Source organism: Anolis carolinensis, chromosome 4 (assembly GCF_035594765.1).
Source record: "Anolis carolinensis isolate JA03-04 chromosome 4, rAnoCar3.1.pri, whole genome shotgun sequence".
NCBI lineage: Eukaryota > Metazoa > Chordata > Lepidosauria > Squamata > Dactyloidae > Anolis > Anolis carolinensis.
Window position 1 is genome coordinate 220341663 of NC_085844.1, and position 23649 is coordinate 220365311.

General features: G+C 36.6%; 1 protein-coding gene across 23 annotated transcripts in view; it reads right to left on the reverse strand.

Moving 5' to 3' along the window:
- Positions 1 to 23649, reverse strand: part of ptprt (protein tyrosine phosphatase receptor type T) — an 845816-nt gene that overhangs the window by 22421 nt on the left and 799746 nt on the right. For all 23 annotated transcript variants that reach the window (XM_062979724.1, XM_062979726.1, XM_062979725.1 and 20 more), the window contains 8 exons: positions 19843 to 19919; positions 18318 to 18354; positions 17202 to 17299; positions 15077 to 15193; positions 13022 to 13176; positions 10104 to 10239; positions 8712 to 8861; positions 3981 to 4154 (listed from right to left, as the gene is read on the reverse strand). In XM_062979724.1, the coding sequence (XP_062835794.1) occupies positions 3981 to 4154; positions 8712 to 8861; positions 10104 to 10239; positions 13022 to 13176; positions 15077 to 15193; positions 17202 to 17299; positions 18318 to 18354; positions 19843 to 19919 (944 nt within the window). The remainder of the gene's footprint in view (positions 1 to 3980; positions 4155 to 8711; positions 8862 to 10103; positions 10240 to 13021; positions 13177 to 15076; positions 15194 to 17201; positions 17300 to 18317; positions 18355 to 19842; positions 19920 to 23649) is intronic.

A 23649-nucleotide genomic window follows, 5' to 3' on the forward strand; every position in this document is an offset into this window, starting at 1 on the left:
TCACCAATGCCATCACTATAGTGTAGATTTGCATTTTTCTGCACTTTCTCCATGCTTAGAGTATATAGAAATACTAGCATAAAAAGAGATTACACAATCACATATAAGGTATTATTCCATTTTGACTATGGCTTACAGTTTAAATGAGTAACTCATCCTTTCTAAACATCTGGGGGATGTTTATGGATTATGAATGGGATCAGTCTGAGAACCAGACAGTTAAAAAAATCAGCAATCATAACCAAGAAACAACAGTGACAGCCAGATAAATGTAATGCATTCGCTTGTAAAGGGGGAAATATCCATCTATCTCTATAGAAATTAATCTGTGATTGCATTATGTGAATGAGAATATCCACAAATATTTGGAGATTCACTGCCAAGTATGTATTTTACAACATGCATCCCTGAGGGCATTGGCAGCATTACATTCTTATTGAAGTGATGTTTTCATTGAAAATGCAAATGTAGCATGATGTGACATAATGGGTGATTATGGCTGATGAGGTGATATTTCATAAAGTGAGAGACAAGAAGACATTGCCATTGGTTAGCAGCAGGGAAGGCAGGTCAATGAGTGAGAGGAGAACACAAGGTCTATAAACAGACATAGCAACAGCAAAAGAGATAACAGCACAGCAGGAATGTAAACAATACATTAGAACCTCAATTTATGAGCATCCCTCCTTACGGGCATCTTGAGCTATGAGCAGTCACTCTGCCCAATTTTGCTTTGATACATGAGCAGCATTTTTAGTTAGGAGATGGCACCAGAGGGCGCTCTAGTACCAGAGGGAGCACAAGCATGAGAATACAGGGCTAAAGGAGCAGCCTCTGTGCCTCCTGCATTCTCTGCTTTGGGAGATTGCTGTCTGCTCTTGTCTGCTTTGAGGAACTTTGGGTTATATGATTTTGTGAGGTTTTTATTCCTGGTATGTTTGGCTTCATGGAGAGAGAGAGGGAGAGAGAGCAAGAGAGGAGAGAGGCTGGAATGAATACAGTATGAAAAAAATGATGCTTCTGCCGCTTCACTTTGTGCTTTCTTGCCATAACTTTGGTCTTCTACCATTTAAAAGTTTATCATTCTTTTGTTATTCTTCCATGTGAATGTGAATTTTCTTATTTAAAAACATGTAACAAAAAATGTGTGGGGGGAGGTGTCTGGCCAGAATGGATTAATAGCATTTCACTGCATTTCAGTGGGAAAATTCACTTTGAGGTAAGGGCGATTTGATTTAAGGGCTCAGCCAAAGACCAAATTAAACTCTTAACTCAAGGTATCACTGTATTCACAAAAGGGTGTGGCAACACAGTGAGATACTGTAACACACTGAAAAACTTTTAAAACGCTGAAAGATTTTTATTGCTGTGAAGAGAAGCATGCTTTCATTATTCTCGAAATCACCAGCAGTTACAAATGTAGCATTTGCTCAAAAATGCTGTACCTATCTGGTTAAAAAGGCATGACATGGCCACTCCAGGCACAAAAGCAAAGATCTCCTGTTATCTCACTCTGTGAGGAAAACATATGACTTTTTCCTGTCATATGAAAAAATAAGTTAACATTTCATCCCCAGAGTTGAGCTGGAGGACTGTTGAAGGAAACATTTGTTAACTGGGCAAATTCTAACTAGCTAGGTACACCAGTAGGTGCAGAATGGATGAGAGAGCATCTAACCAGTCAGCATTATGTGTTTTCAGATGCTACCAATTTCCACCATTACTTGGAAAAAACTGTTTGCTGCACAATGATGTCCCCCTTTCAGAGTCTTCCTTTCTCATGTTAATGCTTTACTGGTCACTGTTTTGTATTAGTCTACAGGTCGGTTAGTGGGCAACTTGCGATGCTGTCCAGACTGCATTTCCCATAGTCTCTCACTATTATACTTGCTAACTTTCATGGGAGTTACAGTCCAGCAACTTCTGAAAGACCACAAGGATAGGCAATAGAGGCTCAGAAAGCAGTTGTGAGATTTGAGAATTGCTTTAGCTTTGTGGTGTAATTGAGCAGTGTGGGTTCTTTGTAAATGTGAAAAAAGACAGCAGTTTTATTGCTGGCAGCTGCACCACTCAGGGTTGGACACAGACTGTTTGTGCAGAAAACAGCTTCTGCTTAGTGAAGCAGTAAAGGCCTTTGCTCATTCAACTGTTAGATAACCAATATGTGCCTAGTATCAGAGTGCCTCTGAATCACTTCAACAAGGCTATATAGTGTGTCTAAAAGTACCTTAAGTTTACTTATTTTTGTTGCAAGATGGAAACATTTGACTGGGCAGCATTCTCACAATAATGGTAGCCTCAAATGAGTACATGTTAAACAATAAAGAATGAACAAAAGTGTGGGTTTAAGGACCAATATACATTTAGCTTATCTCCATTAGTGTAGGTTTCAGGGACAATGCGTAGTGTACCAAAACAGCTGAAAGATAAGTCATATCATGTAGAGGAAAGATTTTCAGTGTTAGCGAACAAAATGAAGAAGGACACATACCAGTGGATATTTCTCTCCCTCTACTGTGCTGTTACATTTTGTAATCACTTTGGAAAGGGTATCTTGACTGCATCCTACCTACTCCTAGGAGTTAGCATCCATTAAAATACAGAAACTGGCCTTATAAAGAGTCAAATCCTTTTTAAAATACATCTAAGTACTGTAGACTAATGGAAGACAAGTAAAATGCATGGAAAAGACTATTTTCAAACCATGCCAGTATATAGTAATCTGCTTTGCTTTCACAAAAAAGTCCACAATTGCAAAAAAAAAAAAATCATGCTCGACCATTTTTTCAAGATGCACTGAGATACACTTTCCTAGGTCCTATCTACATTGTCATATAATGCAGTTTGAAATTGCATTGTATGGCCAGCATAGACCCATATAATGTAGTTTAACTGCATTTTACTACAATATTTGAATCTACAATGAACATATAATGCAGTTCCAAACTGCATTATATGCTAGTGTAGAAGTGGCCTTATAAAGGATGGGTAATTATTGAAGTATTTTTTACATACCTTCTTTATAGCTAAGAAGAAGACAATCCAGTAGCTCTCACTATTGTGATACTACTCCCTCTTTCCCTTCCCCCTCTCCCCCCCCATACATATAGCTGCAGAAGTTGAATAACCATCAAACTGTCACAATCAGTTCTGTGTGTAGCAGGTAGAACACTAGACCTGGATTAACTAAACATGAATCAACCACACATTTGAGGGAAACAGTGTCTTTAACCCAACCCCTTGTTATTCTGTGCTTTCACGTTTTCTGTCATAGGACTTTCCCTGAAAGATTTGTGCAGATTAACCATTGCTTTTCTTTAAAACACAAATATGTCACCCAGTAGATTCCCATGATGGAACATGGATTTAAAACATGGTCTCCCAGAATCCTAGTCCAATTCTAAAAACACTACACCATGCTGGCTTATCAGAATAAAAATTAAGCAGTGTAATATTTGCTGAGCTCCCTAGCAGACATAAGATTATTATGATAGAAATAGATGGCCAACATTGAGTCATTTATTGGATGAATGGTTCAGGGATGTTGAAACAGAGGGTGCATCTACACAGACCATCTAATGTTTGACAAATGCGGCAGGACAGCAGTGAAGCAGTGAAGCAAACATACATCTGATCACATATCAGGCATAGGAATTGGATCAAGAAACCAGAGATGTCAGCTCTGATCTTGTTCCAGGATCCACAGTATTTGCAGCTCCATGGCTCCTCCCCATCCCTTAATCGGTTTTTCCATTGATATGGTTTACGCTATGTGCACTGAAGCATATTGAGCAGCCTAATTCAGAGTATCCTGCAATTTTGCTTGTCCCACTATAAGGCCTCAAAAGCATATTTGGAGCTGCCGTCAATCCATGCAAATGATCAGTGTAGATATGCAAGATAAATAGTTGATGGCCAGAGTTGCCCATTTTCTATTCAGCTATAGAGAAAAATAAGTCCTTGGTGTGAGTTTTACTTACATCCATGAGTGCAGCGTTAATGTAGTTGCTTGATTCTCCATCAACGGAGATAAGGAAAGGGAGGCACCGATCCAAAGGGAGAACATCCATACAGCGGTTCTTGTCATGGTTCCTTGGCAAGAGTCCAATGCTGCAATCTTCTGGTCGTACTCGGGGTGTAACTATATTAAGTGTCTAATCAAGAGCAGAGACAGATATATTGGATTCATATATTGTGTCAAATATATGTCAATTGACATACACAGACTAAAGATGCCTTTGTCCCTTTCATTTAACAGTGGCAAGACTCTTTTTTCCCCCCCAAATGCAAATCTAAAGATATACAGTTTGGGAACGGTTTGGGACCCACTTACCTTTCTGACCGCATCTCCCCCTACGAACCTGCACGATCTCTTCGTTCATCGGGGGAGGCCCTGTGAAGACTTGATGTGATGACAGGGATGGAATCTTTTTGGATCCCACCTCTGCCACCAAATTGCGAAGGATTCAACTTCTACCTCTATGTATCCTACTTTTCAATGTTGTCGCTGCCACCACCTTTGAAAGATGCTTTGCTCAAATAATAAGCAACATTTGAAGAAACAGTAACTTGTTTATTTATAGCACAAAGCTTGATGGTTGCAAGAATGTTATAACTTGAGGTGAACGATGTTACTTCTGTACAGTAAGTGTTGCAAGACTTCTCAATAGTTTCACTGAGCTTAGTATGGTATCAACTTTATATTACTTGTTTCTTTCAGTTAGGAATACTGTCCTTCTTGAACTTAGTTGACCTGTACCCGATCAAACTTGGATTGGGGAGTTTAACTGGTTAACCCTAGTCTTCCTTGACTTAGGGATGCAGCCTCAGCTCTTTAGTTATCTCTACTAAAGGCTCAGCAACTTTAATTTTAGCCCTTCTCCGCTAAAACTCTCTAGCTGCTCAACTTCCTCCCACAATCTCTTTTTTTCGATCACCCTCCTTTCTCACTGAACAGAACCCACTGCTCTGCTCAACCGACAAACTCCAACTGCCCAATTCCAACTGCTAAATTTTGAATTCTAAGGCTTCCACCAGCAAGGTGAAGCCACGCCCCTTTTCCTGGCCATGCCTTAGAGGCTCTCAGCTTCTGTATAAGAATAGCTGAAATATATAACCTTAAACAGTCAACCTAAACATAGCAATCATGAATAAAACACAATGATCATGACATCTTTACAGCCCTCCTCTTGCTTCCGCCTCCATCACAAGTGCGGTTGGTGGGGACGAGGGAGAGGGCCTTCTCCGTGGCGGCCCCCCGGCTCTGGAACGCGCTCCCCAGGGAAATTAGGCAAGCTGCCACCTTGGAAGTTTTCAGGAAGAGCCTGAAAACCTGGCTCTTCAAACAGGCCTTTGAAGTCCGCCCACTGTATACAGGTACTAGTGGGTTCTTCTGACCAGTTGTACCTCTTGGTTAGCTCCCTGACATAGCCTCAGTGTTCACCCCAGTCTAAGGCTCTTCCCATGACTTTGTAGCACCTTAACTTCCTTCTTGTTTACAAGTTCCACTCAGTGCACTTTGCCCAGCTCATTTTATGTTTTTACTGCTATGTTTCTCAAGTGTTTTATAATGATTGTGATTTTTAATGCCTTTTAAATTTATTTGTGTGTTTTTGTATTCAATATTATTGTATGTTGGTTTTATATCTGTAAGCCGCCCCGAGTCCCTCTGGGGAGATGGTGGCGGGGTACAAAAATAAAATTATTATTATTATTATTATTATTATTATTATTATTATTATTATTACATAAACAGATACATTGCTAGAAGGAATTAAACCCTTTAGAATTACTATTTGCAACTTTCCAAGTGACTTCCACATTTGCAGGTTTCATTTTTGGAGATTTGAATATAGATGGATCTAATCAATATATATTCTCTAGGAATCACTATGTCCTGCAGTGTGATTCTATGGTTGGTTTCTGGCAAACATTAACCACAGAAACAAGATGGAAGACCTAGAGATTCCCAGAAAGGTGTCTTTCAGGGGGAAATAGCTATTTTTGTTCATATTTTTGTACTTTTGTGGAGGTTCTGCACTCCTAATCCCATTCTCACTTTGTCCTTTGTCCTAGTCCTGTTCTGGGTTGCAAAATTATTTGCGTATTTCCCAAATGTATACATTTTCTCCCGCTGACTATCATGTGCTTGTGCACAAGTTTTAAATGTATACATTCTAAATTGTAATAGCCACCTTGAATCCCATTACACACACATATTCAAATTAAGTTTTTTCTTATCTGAAACACAATGCAAACCTTGGAAATATATGTCTTTCCAGGGCAAGATGTGTGCCATGGATGGTTAAAAATTGCTGTTTTCACAGGAAAGAAAAATCTACATTTCTTTTGCATCCCTACTGCAAAAGGTTTCAGTCAACAAACTGAGATGTTGGACTCAGTAAATACCTCTGATTAGCATTTTATAAAAATGCCAGTAATAATAGATGAGAATTATGTTAACATTTTTGTATGTGGCAGACATATTTACAATGTGTATGTTGTAGTTGTAATGTAGCAGAGTGATGGAATTCATAACGAATTTTTGAAATGCAAAATTTATGTTAAACAAATATGCACAGAAGGAGGTCAGTACAGAATCCCCTATCTTATTACCAGATAGTTTGTATCACGCTAAGCAGTTTGAAAAATGGTACTGAATTTGCCAAACTGAGCTATATTCTAAAAGCTATTTTTAGATTTTCTTATGACCATTGACTAAATATTACCTATATAATTAATCAATGCTGCATTAACTAAATTGAATACATCAAAATTTATGTCAACAGTAATACTGAACACAAGTAGCATTTTTATATCTCCTGAGACTTATTATGGGAAAATGAACACCATATCTCAGCCGCTGAACATTTGCCGGGCTCTGAAGATGCCTCTCAAACAATAAAGTTCATACAGGACAATGCGTATATTGCAAAATGAGAATGGAGAAAATAGGTGTGATGGGAGAAGAACCAGAAACATATTCCAGTCAAGGACAAGTAGCAGAAATTAGGTAGACCACATCAATAAATGGACAAATTAGGAAAATGTGTAAAAACAATTTATGATAATGAAAAACAAAAGTGTCACTGTCCAAGATAAGCCTCTGCCCTAATAGGAAGTGATCTAAAATGAAATTTTGTTATGGTTAAGGTTTCTTTATGATTTGACGGCAATGCAGTGTCTTGCCTTTGATAGTCGTTCTCTTCTGTTTCAGAGTTATGCCCCTAGTCTATCATTTCTTCAACTCTTACAGTAATATGTTTCTCCAAGACAACTCTGTTAAATGTCAAATTATGTACTGAGTTCAAAGTGTTGCTGATTAATGGGAACTAATGCGCAATTAATTTGGAAGAAAGCTAGGAAGCTGCCTAATTCCACCCCCTGGCAACTGGGGTAGAACCCATAATGGAAAAGAATGGATTCCATACCTTCTCATAAAATGGCTGGATGCAATTGTTAAAGGACAAGAGGTGCCTTGGGGATATCCCATGTCTGTGCAAGATCTACAGAATGTGTGCAAGATTGAATGTGCTTTGGGATCAATACAACCCATAAATACTCAATTCTCATGACAACAGAAGTACTGGTGCCTTGTGTACGAAATAGTAGTCTACTGTAGCTCAAGGAAACCTCCAAATCGTACTATATCCCCAATTTTCAAAATCCAGAGATAATAATTGATGCCAAAATGAGACTGTGGGATCCACTGTGCATTCTTAAATCTAGTTCATGATACTGTCAAAGCAAAAAGCGTTTTTCAAATGGAACCCAGTGTCAGCAACTTGCTTGTTCATTTCTAAATTGTGCAATCCAAATTTCTGCTCATCCTACTAAGATTGTTACTTACAAGAAAATATAAATAAAATATTGACAATTATGCTATATTATTACACTATATATATATATATATATATATATATATATATATATATATATTGATCCCTATATATTATATAATATGTGTCATGATTCAGAAGGTGACCCCAAAATCAGAGATAGTGAATAAAAATCTCCAATAGCTTCTGTGAGGTACATATTACATTTTCTTAAAACCTTGATATTGAGTATTGTTTGCAAAGTATTCTATAAAGAATAGCTAACGTTCTTGTAATGCACCTTTTATAAGATTGCTTTTTCACAAAACAACATATCAGAAGCTATGAATTTGCTTCTCTGAAGACAGAAAGCATATAGCTATAAACCTCATATTAATTGTCCTTTAAGACGGGCCATGATAAACAAGTCAAGGGGGAAAAGTCCACATTCTGTCTTTATAATGTCATTTTTAGAAGAGACAAGGTGAACCTAGCAGCATAAAACATTTTACAAATAATTTGGTGAATGAAAGCAGAACATTCTGTTCACTGTGATTACATTTTTTGTTTCAGAGCCTGAGGCAGGCATTAGTGAAAATGTCTTTGGAACCTAAATGCTGCCTTCGAGTTAGCACTAAAAAAAACTGTAGCAAATGTAACACCCTTTGTTCACGCTTTTCTCCAATTCATAGCACTGTAACATTTTAACAAATGAATAGAAATAAGAGAAGACTTGACAAATGCAAGTCTAATATATAAAAAGAACTGCAAACAAAGAACTAATTTCAGTGGTTAATTTATGAACAGAAAGATACTAGAGCTCAGTTGTGCCTGGAATAAACACAATCTGACTAAGAATCGCAAACCTATAACATCAGATATATTGGCATTTACCTGAAATTCATCTTTTATTTGGCTGGAATTTGTCTGTGGATCCAGTCTGCTGATGTTGTAATAGATGGACCTGAATTCACAAACAGGGATGGCTGTGTTGCCACAAAGGCATGCTTCCAGAATGGCATCATGAACAAATACATATTGCTCCTACAAGGCAAGAAGTTAAGCATCCATCACAGCTAGTTCCTTCAGGTGCAATCTTCTATATCCCATTTTAGTAACTGAACTTTCAAAAGGCCATCTCAGAGTTCTCAGGTCAATAAGCAAAATAAAACATTGCCTCAATCCAATAATTGCTTATGAGGTGGTAAATAGTGGCATTACAGACTTACAACTATATTAAGGCTCAGTCAGATGAATCATAGTCCACCATAATAACCAGATAGTTGGGAGCAGCGTAGTCTTACTTGTACTAAAAAAATAGTGCTATCAACTGTAGCCTTTGGATGGCGGGGACTACTGCAAATGCCACTGAGTCACTTTATTTAAGTTATCCAAGGCAGCACTTATCTGTTTCAAGCCTATCTGCCATTTCTGTTCTCCACCCACCCACCTCTTACATAGAATGGGAATTTCCAGTCACCTTTTTGGAACTGAATAGGATTGTTTTTCTGTTAAAAACTGAGCACAGTTTAGTGGTTTAAACATGGACTATGACTCTCGACACTGGGGTTCAATTCTCTATTCACGGAACTCACTGGATGATCTTGGACAAGTCACACTGTCCCAGCCTCTGATGAAAGCAAAGAAAAAACACCTCTGGAAAAATTCTGACAAGACAACCTTATGATAGATTTGCATGGGGAATCCCTTGGGGCCTTCTGATCTTTTTATGGGACCAGACTAGAATGAACCAGTCTCTGATTGGGAGTTCTGTCTCAACTAGGTTCTCAAATATAAATTCATGCTCACACACCTATTGGTAACCAAGTTACTTGGAGATAAAACAGTTGTGGTCTTATTTTCCCAGCTTGTTTGTCTGCAATTGTCACTTGAGCTGGAGAGTAACAAACTCTCAGTATTAAATTTTAAGTTATAAATTTAATGTTATGATTCTGATTATTAAAGCAAATTATGTTCATTTTAAAGTAATGCATGCACATAATATTCCATTCAAAACCAACTTAATAAACCATTCTCCTCTGTATGTTAGATCAGGGATGCCTCTTTAAGAAATCTAAGATTTTGTAAAAACATTATCTAAAAAGCACCTTAAAATATTGTTAACCAGTAATTCAATTGAAACAAGATAAATTGGCCACATACTACTTTCATATATTCACATATATGTGTGTTATCATTCATGGAGTAGTCAACAGACAATTGGTAGTGCTGTATTTTTACTTGAGAACAGATTGACAAGCAAAAAAGACATGTTCTCACACCTACCTCTGTCTGCACCAAGTTGACCCTCTGGGACCGCAGTTCCCTCACACAGTTAAATATGTCCACCACACCTTCATTCTCTGCCATGTCCAACATGATGTCAATGGCAATAAAGCACCCTGTCCTCCCAGCACCAGCACTGGAAAGAAGAACAAGGCTTCAATTAATGGGTCATGAAAAGGCAGAACAGTAGACCAGGAGGGGGAATGACAACCCAATGAAACAGGAAATAAGACTTTCAAACCAGGAACAGATTTCTGCAATTATTAAAAAAATGGGTTATTATAAAAGCTATGAAAATTTGCCAAAAATCAGAGGATAAGGGAAACATTCTGAATTTTGGTGAACTAGCAGTGTTACTTATGTTCTACCACTGTACCAAGTTTGAAGAAGAACTTCGTTTTTGTGGCTGAAACTTTGTTAAATTGGTGGACAGTGTCCCAGGAAACCATAATGTATGAAAAATTTGCCCAACCCTAGTATTTAGAGCTGTGATTGTTCTGTATTTAGAGAAACTCTGCACTTCATAAATATTGAATGACAGTGATATTGTATCCACCAAAATAAATGATTACTACTTCAGGCTGGCCAAATTTTAAAAAAGGGAAGAAAGTATCATTAGGTTATTAAAATAAAGAAGAAAAATACATATCATGGGTCAACAAGGCTACTAGCTGTCAAAGTCATGAAAAGGACATAACTGAGTGTCTACCTATAGTTGGGACAAAAGGATTGTAACAGTTGAAAGGACCGGCCATTCCTACTTTCAAGGTTGCACTTTTTGCGTGAAGCTGCATCTCCTGATTTCTATTCTAAAGTAGAAAATTTCAAGTAAGTGCCTCACAATGTTTGGATATACCCAATGCAAATGATATGTAAATACCTGCAAATAGTAGGGAGACTTCTCCTTTCACATTGCATTTAAAGTGAATTCACATACTAAATATTTAATGTGAACTGTGAACACGTTAATACGTTTAACATACAACAAAAACACCCCTAAGCAAACTGAATATTCAGATCTGTTATTAAACTGGTCATATATATGGGAACACTTAATGAAAAAAACTGCAATTGTTACTAAATACCTAAGTTCCAATATTCACTGCATATTGACTAGGTGTAACCTATATGCATACAAACATATACATAAACAATAGCTGAACACTATACTGGATTATTGGGAGAGATAGAGCTTAAGGAAAAATTGCTTTTAGACCTCATTTGAAACAACATACCCAGTTAGTGAAAGTTCATAAGAAGAGTAAGTTTGGTTAGGTCAAAGCTGTACTCTGTGCTTCTGGTGAACCTGGTCCGAAATAATGTTTTTGCGATTACTGTTGCTGTTGTTGTTAAAATATTTATGCCATGCTATTTACTGTGGAATCACAGGGTGGCAGAAAATGTTAACAATTTTGAATATTTCAAGTCAAAACCATAAATAATTTAAAGAAGATAAACACATATCAAACAAAATGTCATTAAAACATTTTTACACAATACAAAGCCACACAAATGTGGACTTGGAAGGAAATTAGTTCCCAAAGGCTTTAATAGAAAGCCATGTTTAGTTTGCCATCAGAAAGAAACCACACGTTGGTGCCAGTTGGACTTTCAAAAAGAGGGCTTTTCACAATTGTTATGTCATAACCAAGCAAGCCCTCTCTCATGTCCTTCCACTTCATATTACTACTATTGGTGAGACACAACAGAAAGGAAAGCCCCGCCTGCAGACCTCAGCACTCCGGCAGGTGTATAAAAAAGAATAAAATATTCTCAGTGTTGTAGATTCACAATGAATGCAATATCTGGCCCCTTCCCCACAACGTTCACACACTGCCATGGTTTCCTACAGTCTTTGATTTTGTTCTGTTTCCTACTTTCCTACAATTTTTGATCTTGTTCCGTTTTCTCCCAAGTCCTGTTTGGGTGTGTGATCATTTTCCTTCTGGAGTTCATTATAGAATTTTTCAATTGCTTCTACTGTTGTCTCTGTAGTTGGGATATAAACCTGGGTTATGCTTATATGTTTGGTTTCTTCTGAAGTATTATTGATATGATTCAGCCAGACTTTGCACTATCTCCTTTGATGGCTTTTGCTACATTTATTATCACTATTAATATCACTCAATTTCTTCTTCAATTTTCATTTATTGCGAAAACACTGTAATCATCTAACTCCAGATATCCCATTCCTGTCCACCTTAGATTATTCACACAAAGTACTGAAATATTCCATTTTCTGTTTTACTCTGTTCAGCATCATCTGATTGATACTTCTTACATTCCATGTTGTGCATCTTCAGACTTTCCTTGCACCTCTGCTCATATCAACAACAACTGAATGTCCTTTTGGCATCATTAGCCAAAGAGCTAATGCTTGCACTTGCTTTAACCCATTGACTGCCTTCTCTTTGTTTTATTTTATGCTATCCCATCATAGGATTTCATGGTGAAAGATATTCAAAAATGTTTTGCTAGCTTTGTTAAAAAATCTCCTTAAGTCCCATGATGGGATCAAAGTGGGATATAAAACAAACAAATAAATCATTTGTGGGATCTTAGTATAATATTTACAAATGATTTATCTTTCCTTGTAGCCCATGAAGCACTCTTTCAAAAGCTTTTTGCAAGGCCACTTCATGGTACATTGCTAATTCTGGTGCACTGCAAAACACAATTCAAAAACCTATGGAGTGAATTTGTGATAGCACTAACATCGGGGGAGCAGAAATACATTCTACATAATTATGCCATGCTGTATTTTCCATATAAACAGTGTTCAGGATGATATGTCTTGGATTTTGCCTCCAAACAGTCATTCCTACAGCACAAGAGAACAGATGCCTGCTGGGCTTGGGAAATAAGCACAACTAGAGAAAATTGATGAAAGGAAATGACAGATAGAACAAGCTGCATACCTGCAGTGCACAACAATAGGTCCTGCCTCTGGTGGATTCAGAAACTTCACTTGTCGAACAAAGCCCAGAAGGCCTGTGGCATAACAAGGAACCCCATGATCTGGCCAGCTGGTGAAGTGGAACTGCCGAATCTCTCGAATTTCATGATAGCCTTTCTGAGGAAGAGAGGAAAGCCTCTATTTCCCACCATATTGCAATAACAATAATTTTGTTGCTCATTCCCAGCCCCTACATAGCTAGTTCTTTGCTTATTTTATACTTAGAGTAGTTATACATTTCAACTTAACTACATTCAAAATACACACACACACACACACACATACATTTCCCCCCAGATGTTAGAAGGTAAAAAAGAATTAAAATATCATTGGAGGAGTCTAGGAAAAATTACTTCTTAGAACCATAGTTTCCAAAATGGTGACTGGGATATTCTGGAAGCTCAATTTTATTTAAAGAAAAAAAAACTTTTTTTGGTCTGAAAAGAACAATGAATTTCCACCCAAAGGGCCTGTAAAGATAACAATACCCTGAGTAGTAGCGACATAATCAGAGCTTTGTACAGGGAATTAGGATTGCATCTACACTGTTGAATTACTGTAGCTTGACACCACTTTAACTGTCATTGCTCATTTCTATGGAATCCTGGGAATTGTAGTTGGGGGAGCACCAGTACTATAATAGCATTGAGCCATGGCTGCTAATGTGGTGTCAAGGTGCATTAATACCACAGTGTAGATATACTGTAATTGATGAGTGCTAAGACTTTATGTAAATTATTATTATTATTATTATTATTATTATTATTATTATTATTATTATTATTATTATTATTTATAATAAAACACAAAATACTGCACGATCAAATAACAAAAAAAATAATAAAAATTATGAGCATTAGATTAAAACACAGTCATTCCTATAAGCTAAAAAGAGCTTGATGAAAACATGACAACATTCCTATTTCAGCCAATCTCTCATTAGTATATGGGGTTGGAAAAAATACTATGGAGGTAAATCTCTCATTTCTCTCTTTTAATGTGGCATCGTTATAGAAAGCTAACATTGGAACAAAAATAACATGTAGAACAACAGTTTAGAAAATCCTATAGTTGTAAAAACTGCAGCTTTGTTCCTTGTTAAAAATTATTTCTCCTTTTTCTCTTTTGGCTGAATTTTTTTTCCTTTGTTTCAAAAATGTTTTAAATTATATTATTGGAGTTGCCTTGGGTATCTTGGTAGGAGAAAGGCTACATACCAATTGAATCAGTATATAAATACCATTGACTAAAAAAGATAAGATTTTATATTATTAATTTTTTTAATTTTTTTAATTAATTTAAATGTTGTTGTCATTTTCTATATTAGTCAAAGGTATATGCCTGATTATAACCATTCCTCCCATCATACAGAAGCCATAAGACTGTAAGAATTAAGGAGCCCTGCTAAATCAGCTCAAATGCCTATCTATCTAATGCAACATCCTGTTTTTTCATTGTCTGACCAGAGGTTTATGTTTGTGAAGCATATACACACACACACACACACACACATGAGAAAGAGATTTTAAGATTATCACTATCTTCAATTGATGAATGCTAACCTTTGGTTCCTAAGATATATATTTTCACCACTCCTGGCCTTCTGCCAATGTTCCTCAGCAATTGTTACTCATTGACACATTAAGGTAGGAATCACTGGATGCCAGTTAAATGAAAGGTCCTGTCACCTTAGTAATGCTGAATCACCACTGCTAGCAATTGAATACACGGCAATCATAACAAGGACAAAAGGATTTCTATTTTTGCAGTAAGGTCAAACTAGTCATATTACAATGCATTGCACAAAAGTTTGACACAATAAGATGCTAACCACTGTCTTTGATCCTATTACTGATAGTTATTGCTTGTCTTACCCTTCATGAATTTATGTATATCAATAAATAGAACTGGTGACTGTATATTGGCCCATCATTAATCAGAATGAATTATCGGAAGAATTTGACTTATTGGTGAGAGAAATAATCTGAGAGTGAAGAGAAAGTCAGCATATGCTTACCTTTTGGACTGTAAAAGTGCGTATGACATACTCTGCTAATGGTTCTGTCTCGATTAAGGTGACTTTGATATCGCCATAGACTTCAGTATCATCAGGCCAGTATCTGACACACTTCACCTAAGACAAAGAAGAAATCAAAGTGAATACTATTGTAATATGTACAGCTGCAAACTTTTACTTTATATGCCTTGTTTACGTGAAAATTCAAAACATATATGCCTATAACTGAGCAAATAAGAACTGCATGATACCCTCAACACATCCTTACTCATCTTGCATTAGTCCCATGCTTGTGTTATATCATTTGAAAGTAGTATTGGCTCTCTATATCCCTCCATATCTAATAGGGTACTTTGAGCTTTGAATATGAGGACCAAGAATTAATTTATCTACTCAATATAGAACAATTAGCCTGAATGTCAAACATACAATTTAATGGATTTGGCTGAGCCATTATGAAATTATCCTCTTCCTAAAATTATCCTTATTAGCCCTATTTGATATGTTTCACTTGCTCAGTAAATGGTTTAGGCGTTTAGAAGTTTGAATTTAGATAAGCATGAACAAGCTATAGGCAATGTTCAAATGTTGTATTAATTTTACACAAACTAATATCATGTATTTATGTGATGTTCTTCTGTGACTGTTCATATGTGTGAAGAGTATCCAGAAACGTATTAGGTTTTTAAACTAATAAAACAGACCCTCTTTTGAGCATCATGAGAGGTGCTGTTTCATTTCTGTAGATTCAGTTTTTGCTTCTTTTGAATGTTCAAGATAACAAACTCATCATTCATTAGTTTACTGAATGATTCACTCAGGCCTCCTCTACATTGCCACAAAAGCGCAGTTTGAGAATGCAGATTAACTGCATCGAACTGGATTATATGGCAGTGTAGACTCATATAATCCAGTTCAATGCAGATCAATTTGCATTATATGAGTATACACCAGCCATTATAATTAAGTTCAAACTGGCCTCAGTCATCTCATTTTTTTGCCTATTCTGCAATGGATGTTAACATTACTTCTTTTTGCAAAGATCCTAATGGAATTGTCTCTCTCAAGCAATTTAGATCACAGTAGCTGTTTAGCTACAATTCTCCTTCAAGCATTACAAATTCCAACTTTCTGAAAACAGAGTAGTGTTTAAAGAGCAACAAATGTGATCGAGGCAGCTGAATTTATTCTCAAGCTTGGTAGTTTGAGTTTTGTACACAATGAAACTCAAACATCAATATAGTAAAGATAATATATAAAAGGATTCCTGAAGTAAGTAGATGGAGCAGCTTTAATGGAGATAATTCAAAGAAAAGTCATGATTTTTAAAATCTTATGAAGACTTAGATATTTGAACCATGATAAGCCAAGGACTGCACCATTCTTGCAAGAAATTGGAAATTGGTAGTGATGCTATGTGGATTCAACTTTAATCTGATAGGCAACTCCTGAATGAATGTGCAGACTTTTGATTTATTGATTTGAATTATTGGTTCAAAATGCTTATAAAATAGTTATACAATTATTGAAGGCTTCTTATGAAAGGCTTCAAAACTACATAAATTGGGCTAAATCCTGTCTGTGGAACAAAATCGGGTTAGAAGAGTTCTGCTGAATTTTCCAGTTTTGCAAGTGTTCAGACCTATATGCAGTAGCAGTACAAGTGACCTATATGCACTAGCAGAACACATTGTTCTACTGAATGAGATAGTTCACATCAGCAGCCATCATTCCACTTTGTGGGAGAGGTCTAACATATGTGTTTTTGTGCATATTGTTTTGTTAAAGAACAGAAATGTACAGACAGTGGCTCAAGATGGCACCTGCATTGCAGTTACCCATTCAGCACAGACTAAATCTAGGATTCTGCTAGCAGGCTTTTGTAGTAAGTGGACTGACGCTGCTGGATACTAAACTTTGAAAATACATTTTACGAATCTGAATTTTCTGGCAAAATATGTTGTAAATATATTTGAAATAGTATGTATCAAATAGTTTCCTGGAAACATTTTTTTAAATGTAGAATTATGTTGAAATGGGATGGCACAGATACAGGAATGAACCAATGCAAAAAAGACATGGATCACAACATATGAATGAATGCTCCCAGCAACTTTCATCATACCCTGCCTACTTCCACCAAGTTGGTGACCATGACAACACTTGCAGAGTTCTCCTGCCAGATCATCCTCCAAAAATCCTTCACTGTCTCTTGCATGGGTCCTGAAGAGCACAAAATGTATGAGAAAAAGGACAAAGATGATTGCAGTACAATTCATTTTCTGTCTCTACAACAGATATGACATATTTCATAAATTGGAGTTCCTGAAACCTGCTGTTGAATCCCAGCAGAGGTGGTAACGCAGTAAGCACTACGGATAGAGTTAACCATGCATAACTCATTCCACAATAACATTGGAGTGAACCACAGAAAAAAATGACTCCTCAGCCAAAGGAAGATATACACCAAGCTATGTTTGAGCAGAATTGTTACTAAATATATCTATGTTTTAAAAATTGTCCTAATTATTTGGTGATTGGGTTGTTGTGTGCTTTCTGGGCTGTATGGCCGTGTTCTATTGGGGGTGCTTTGAGTGCTTCCTACTTCTTGGCAGGGGATTAGACTGGCTGGCCCATGAGATCTCTTACAACTCTATGATTCTATGATTCCAGTAACATTTTCTCCTGGCATTTCACCTGCATCTGATTATTTGGTGGATTTTACCTAATAATACCATGAGTCACACATATCATGTCCTTCAATCATCCCAATTCATCCAGGGCAACCATGATTAGATGTCTACCCTCTTGCTTTTTTGCTACCTTTAGAACGCACCACTTTTCTTCCCCAGCCTTGCCAATTCCTTCAATTACTGCAAGCTTTGAGTTTGTATTCCATTCAGCAGTGGGAAACCTTTGCTCAGGACAAGTTTTGTTGTTCCCAGCATGAGTAAAAGCACAACTAAAAGTGCAAGTGTGGCCTTTTTTGGAGTGGGGCAACCTATGCTGTGTGTTTTGTGAACACAAATTCCTTTTTAGGGTAAGTAAAAGGAACACACACAACTTGGACAGCATTAAAACTTATCAATTAAGCATAAAATAAACAGGTACTTAAAATTATTCAGGAACTTGTTGCTAGATCCTTGTCAGCATGTTGTATATTATTCTTTTTTAAAAAAACATTTCCATCAGTTACTTCTAAAATAATCTTTATAGCCACATACTAGCTATTCTATATTACCTTGTGTTGCAATGTAATGGTGAGGCCGATGGTATCCCTGAAAAGAAGGAAAGGACAAAACATGGATCTTGATAAACTGGAAAACTGCCCAGGCCCTCATCATAAGGCTACCAAAGCTCCAATCTGAGCTGGGGATATTATGATTTACTTTCCCATCTGCCATTTTTAGCAGTCTACTACTCTTCAAACAAGACTGCCATAGCACACCATTTGAGAACAGTCCAAAGCAGGATACAAATGTCTCTATAAAGCATTTATTTAGTTGGATTATTCATGGCAGGGTTTGCTAAAATGTTCATTAAATTATAAGGAATAAATTTTATTTCCCCCAAAATGAAGAATTTGACATATTTCTAGAATGTCTTCTAAAACGGCTTTCACTTTAGGGAACCTTACTTATTTCTTAATAGAATAAACATGGTGAAATCTGTGTCCCCTCATCTGAAAAACACACATCTGTTTCTTGTCAAAACTGAATCAGGCACCACTAATTTTTAATACCGTATGGGCTGTACTCTATTACATATGGTTTCCCATTCCCTTAACTGAAACATCATTTTAAAACATTTTGATATAATTAAGGATTAAAGAGGTTTGCGTTAGAAATAAGAATGCTGTGAAATGATTTGCTAACACTTAATATAGTTTTATTTGGAATGAATCCCACAGGTCTATATTAGTGAGGTGGAGAGTGTTAAAACTGATGTCTGTATTTTTCTCTCAACACGCAGGCTCAGAGAGCTTTAAAATGTCAGGTTTCTTTCTTTAGTACACTTAGTTGGGTGTATACCATAGAATTCCCAGTCAAAGAGAGATACTGAATTTCTGCTTCTACATGTCTTTTCAAGGCTCATCTACACTGGGCTTTTTAGCCTGGTGTTATTGTGTCCTGGAGCAGCCTTGAATCTGGCATATTCCTGCTGAATCCAAAGATTCCTCTCTCCCCACTTCCTTCATCTCCCATTGCTTACATTTTTTTTTACCATGCCAGCACTGCATGACTATGGAAATACACAGCAGTTCCTTGCTAATTTTACTGGTTCAGTGAAATCTGGCAACGCTATTCATTGGTACATTGCAGATTTTGCACATGGAAGGCCTTTGGTCAATGACAGAAACATAGGTTTAATACCATTTTGGACAATCTTGTCTATGTTAACTAAAAAGTGTTCTATATTGTCTTTTCCATCACCTGGCATTTGTTCATTTTAACAGAACATCCTATGGAATCTTGAGCCTTCTGCAGACAAATCATAAACTCTCATTGAGCTATGTCCCTTCCATTTCCCAATTATCATTATTGGGACAAAGGTGGAAAATTACTGTATTTTGGGGGGATTACAACCCCCATGATTCCAGTCCATAAGTCCAATTGGAACTGCAGTACAAAAAGTAACATTTACAAGCTTTTGTAAGAAAATCAGAAAATCACTATAGCTGCAATGGAGAGCTGACTTAGACTTTATACAACATACTACTATTATGCATCCTTTAAAAACAACAACAATGATTTCATTCAACTTACATCTATATAATTGGCATTTATGTAGTCTGAATGGGGATCTCCATCCAGCAACTGCAGCCTCACCCTGGAGTGATCATCTGAAAATAAACGTGCTACTGTTATTTTAATTAAGAACTGTTCAAATAAAATAAAATAAGAGTGATAGATAAAATGTAAAGGCATGAAACATTCAAGGAAGAAAGTGTTTGCAAAATCTTGGTGTATAAATAACTCTACACATTTAAAGGAGACATGCACACAAAATATTCAGAAAACTATCATTCATCTGCACTATAAACCTCAGTTAATACTCTTAACCAAATTATGTGGGGAAGGGAGAACAGCTTCTGGAAGGCCAGTGAACACCAAGTATTATAACATCAATGGTACAGAGGAAAATGGGGACAAAAACATCAATGAAACAGACAAAAGTGAGCAAAACTACTGGAACTTCAAACTGGTTAAGAAAACAACAGGGAATCAGCTGGAGAGAATGGCCCATGGTCTTAGATGTCTATCTGCTAATCCACAAAGCTTGAGAAACAAGATGAAATTGAACTTATATCACAAGAAAGAAAACATGACCTGAAACCTGGTTGCATAAGTTTCATGATGGAATGTAGCAATGATGGGATATAGAGTATTAAAAAATGAATCAAAACAAGAAAGGGGGAGGATTGGAATTCTATATCAAGGATGTGTACATTCAAGAGGAGATTCATGTCTTCAGGCATGAAAAAGAAATTAAGACCAAAGGGGAGGGAAACAACAGGGACACCACTGAAATAGTATATTGCATCTGGACCAGAGTAAAGACTCAGATAATGCCTTTCTAGCACAATGACTCAACATTGAAAAATCATAGATGAAGTAGCAGTGTGATAACCACCCTAACATCTAAAAGTCAAATAAAGTGGTGCTTATTTAACTCATTTCTCTGTGTCTGGTCTTGTTATTTCATACTTGGCCATAGTTAGTTATCAATACATCAATATCTACTTAAAATGAATAAAAGTCTTCATGATATGATGAATTATATCCAAAGGTGCTAAAGGAAGGGGTGAGAAGGACCAATGAACTATCAACCAGTCAGTTAGGTTAGTAGGGTAGCTGATACTCCACATGACATGATCAAAATTCAAAATGGCCTTGAAAGATTGAAGAGATGAGCCAAAACTAATAAAATCAATTTCAACAGGAATAAATAGAAGGTACTGTACTCAATACAATTCTAGGCTGCATAAATAGGCATATGATGTCCAGGTCAAGAGAAGTTATAATAACACTCTACTTGCTCAGACTTTACTGAGAGCCTCCTGTCCAGTTCTGAGCACCAGAGTTCAAGAACACATTAACAAATTGAAATATTCTGAAGAGAGTGACCAGGATAGTGAGGAAACCAAAGCCTTATGAGGAATAACTTAGGGAGCTGAGTATATTAGTTTGGAAGCGGAAAGACTGAAAGGTGATATGATAGTGCTCTTTGAATATCTGAAGCAATGTCATGTAGAAGATGGAGTGCACTTGTATTCTCCCGCTGCTGAGACTCAAACACAACCCAGTGGATTTAGATTTTAAAAAAGGATATTCCACCAAAACATTGAGAATAATGTCTTCATTTTAACTGCTGTTTAGCAGTGGAAGAGACAACCTCTGTTAGCAGGGAGATGCACATATCAGGAGGAACAATGACATACCACCCTTAAGGAGCAAAACCAGTAGCTAAAGTTACAAAACGTGAACTACATGGCTGATAGAAAAAGAAACTAAAAATTTTCTCTAGTTCAGCTAAGCTCATTTTTTGAGAGCAAAGGGAATAGAAAATTCCAGGAAGGGGGCTAAAAGCTTGAGAAAGGGCAGAGACCATGAGAGATAGCAATCTAAACACCAAAGATGGGTGTAGGACAGAGAACTTGAGAGGGTACGTCAGGGATAAACTTACCTTTAAACATTTTAAACCCTAACTACAGATCAATCGATTTCTCATCAGGAGGCTATTCTACATGTGTACAGCACATGTGTAGGACCCCCCGGTGGTGCAGCACATTAAACCACTGAGCTGCTGAACTTGCTGATCAAAAGGTCGGCAGTTCAAATCCGGAGGGCGGGGTGAGCTCTCGCTGTTAGCATCAGCTTCTGCCAACCTGGCAGTTCGAAAACATGTAAATGTGGGTAGATCAATAGGTACAGGGGAAAACCTTTAACTTTACCTAGAGCACTGTTGAATCCCAACAACCTCATAGAATGGTGAATGCTTTACCTTGACGGATTTTAATCAAATATTTGATAGTCATCTCTCAGGAATGCATTAATTGTATATTCTGGCAGGGGACTGGACTAAATGTTTTTACAGTCCTTTCCAGTTCTATGATTCAATGTTCTGAAATTTGTCTTTCCCTCAAAATGCATGGAAATCTTAGCTTTCTTTTCAACATGATGGTGAATGAAAGTTGAATCACTGAAGAGAAGAATCCCATCACCAGAAGTACTGCCCCCCCCTTTCTCTTTCTCTTTCTCTCCTCTCTGCTTAAGGTAATGAAGAGAAATTTAATTTTTTTATTATTATTTACAGCACACTTGGAAGGAGCTAAGACACATCTGTTAAATATGCTTAAAGGTAAAGTAAATGATAGGCTATAAAATTATCAATGATACAAAGAAGATAAATTAATTTGATGAGAACTGATCTTTTTTAATGCACTTACAATGACTATATGATATACAGTAGTGTTTAAAGCCAGACTTTAGGCTTCCTCTACAGAAGAGTGGGTACAAGGAATAACAGGAAAGAGAGGGAAAACAGCAGGATTGTGTGTGGGGGGGGGGGGGAGAGAGGGGGGGGAGAGAGAGGGAGAGAGAGAGATTATGTGTGTCTTAAAGTTATTGCTCTTCTGCACTTTCAAGTCATCTTTGATATATGGCAACTCTAAAGTGAAAATATCACAGGAGTTTCTTAGCAATATTTGTTTGAAAGCAGTTTGTCATTGACTTCCTCTGAGGTTGATAGTGTGTGATTTGTCCAAGGTCACTCAGTGGGTTTCAATGGCTAAGTGTGGATTTTAACCCTGATGTTCCAGAGTTTGTGCGTACATCAACACTATAGAATCAATGCAGTTTGACATCAACTTTAGTGCCATGGCTCAATGATATAGAATCCTGGAACTTGAAGTTTTAGTTCTTTAGCCCCCATCTGCCAAAGAATATTGCTGCCTCTTTGGGGTCAAATGAGATTTATTTTGTTTTCAAAATAATAATAATAATAATAATAATAATAATAATAATAATAATAATAATAATAATCTTCTTTTATTGTCCCTTCTTCTATTCTCTTCCATCTCTGCCTAGTATTCCTTCTCCTTGTTTTATTTAAACTCTATTTTTCTACTCTTAATGTCAGCCAGCTATATGTACATCTTAAAGTTAATTTCATTTGTTAGTAGATTAGTAATATACATGTAAATATTTATAATCTATCATTCACATAGGATCTACACATAATAAATCTTCTTACATAAATGTATATATCAGTATCAGCCTTCTTGAAGTTATACACTTTAATTCCAGGTATTAACTCAACAATTTTCTAAAAAGCTTTTTTGCTCTTAGATATACAATTTAAATATAGTTTATACACATGTATTATTTCCTAATACTTTTAGTTCCCAAATCCTATTGCAATCATCTTCTGGTTGTTGTTTTTTTTATAAAATCCATAAAAGATTTCCATTCTTCTCGCAGTTTTTGTGTATTATCTTGTTGTTAAAATAAAGTTAATTTGTCCATTTTAACCATTTCAAAATTGTTTGTAATCCATTCATCTGGTGTTGA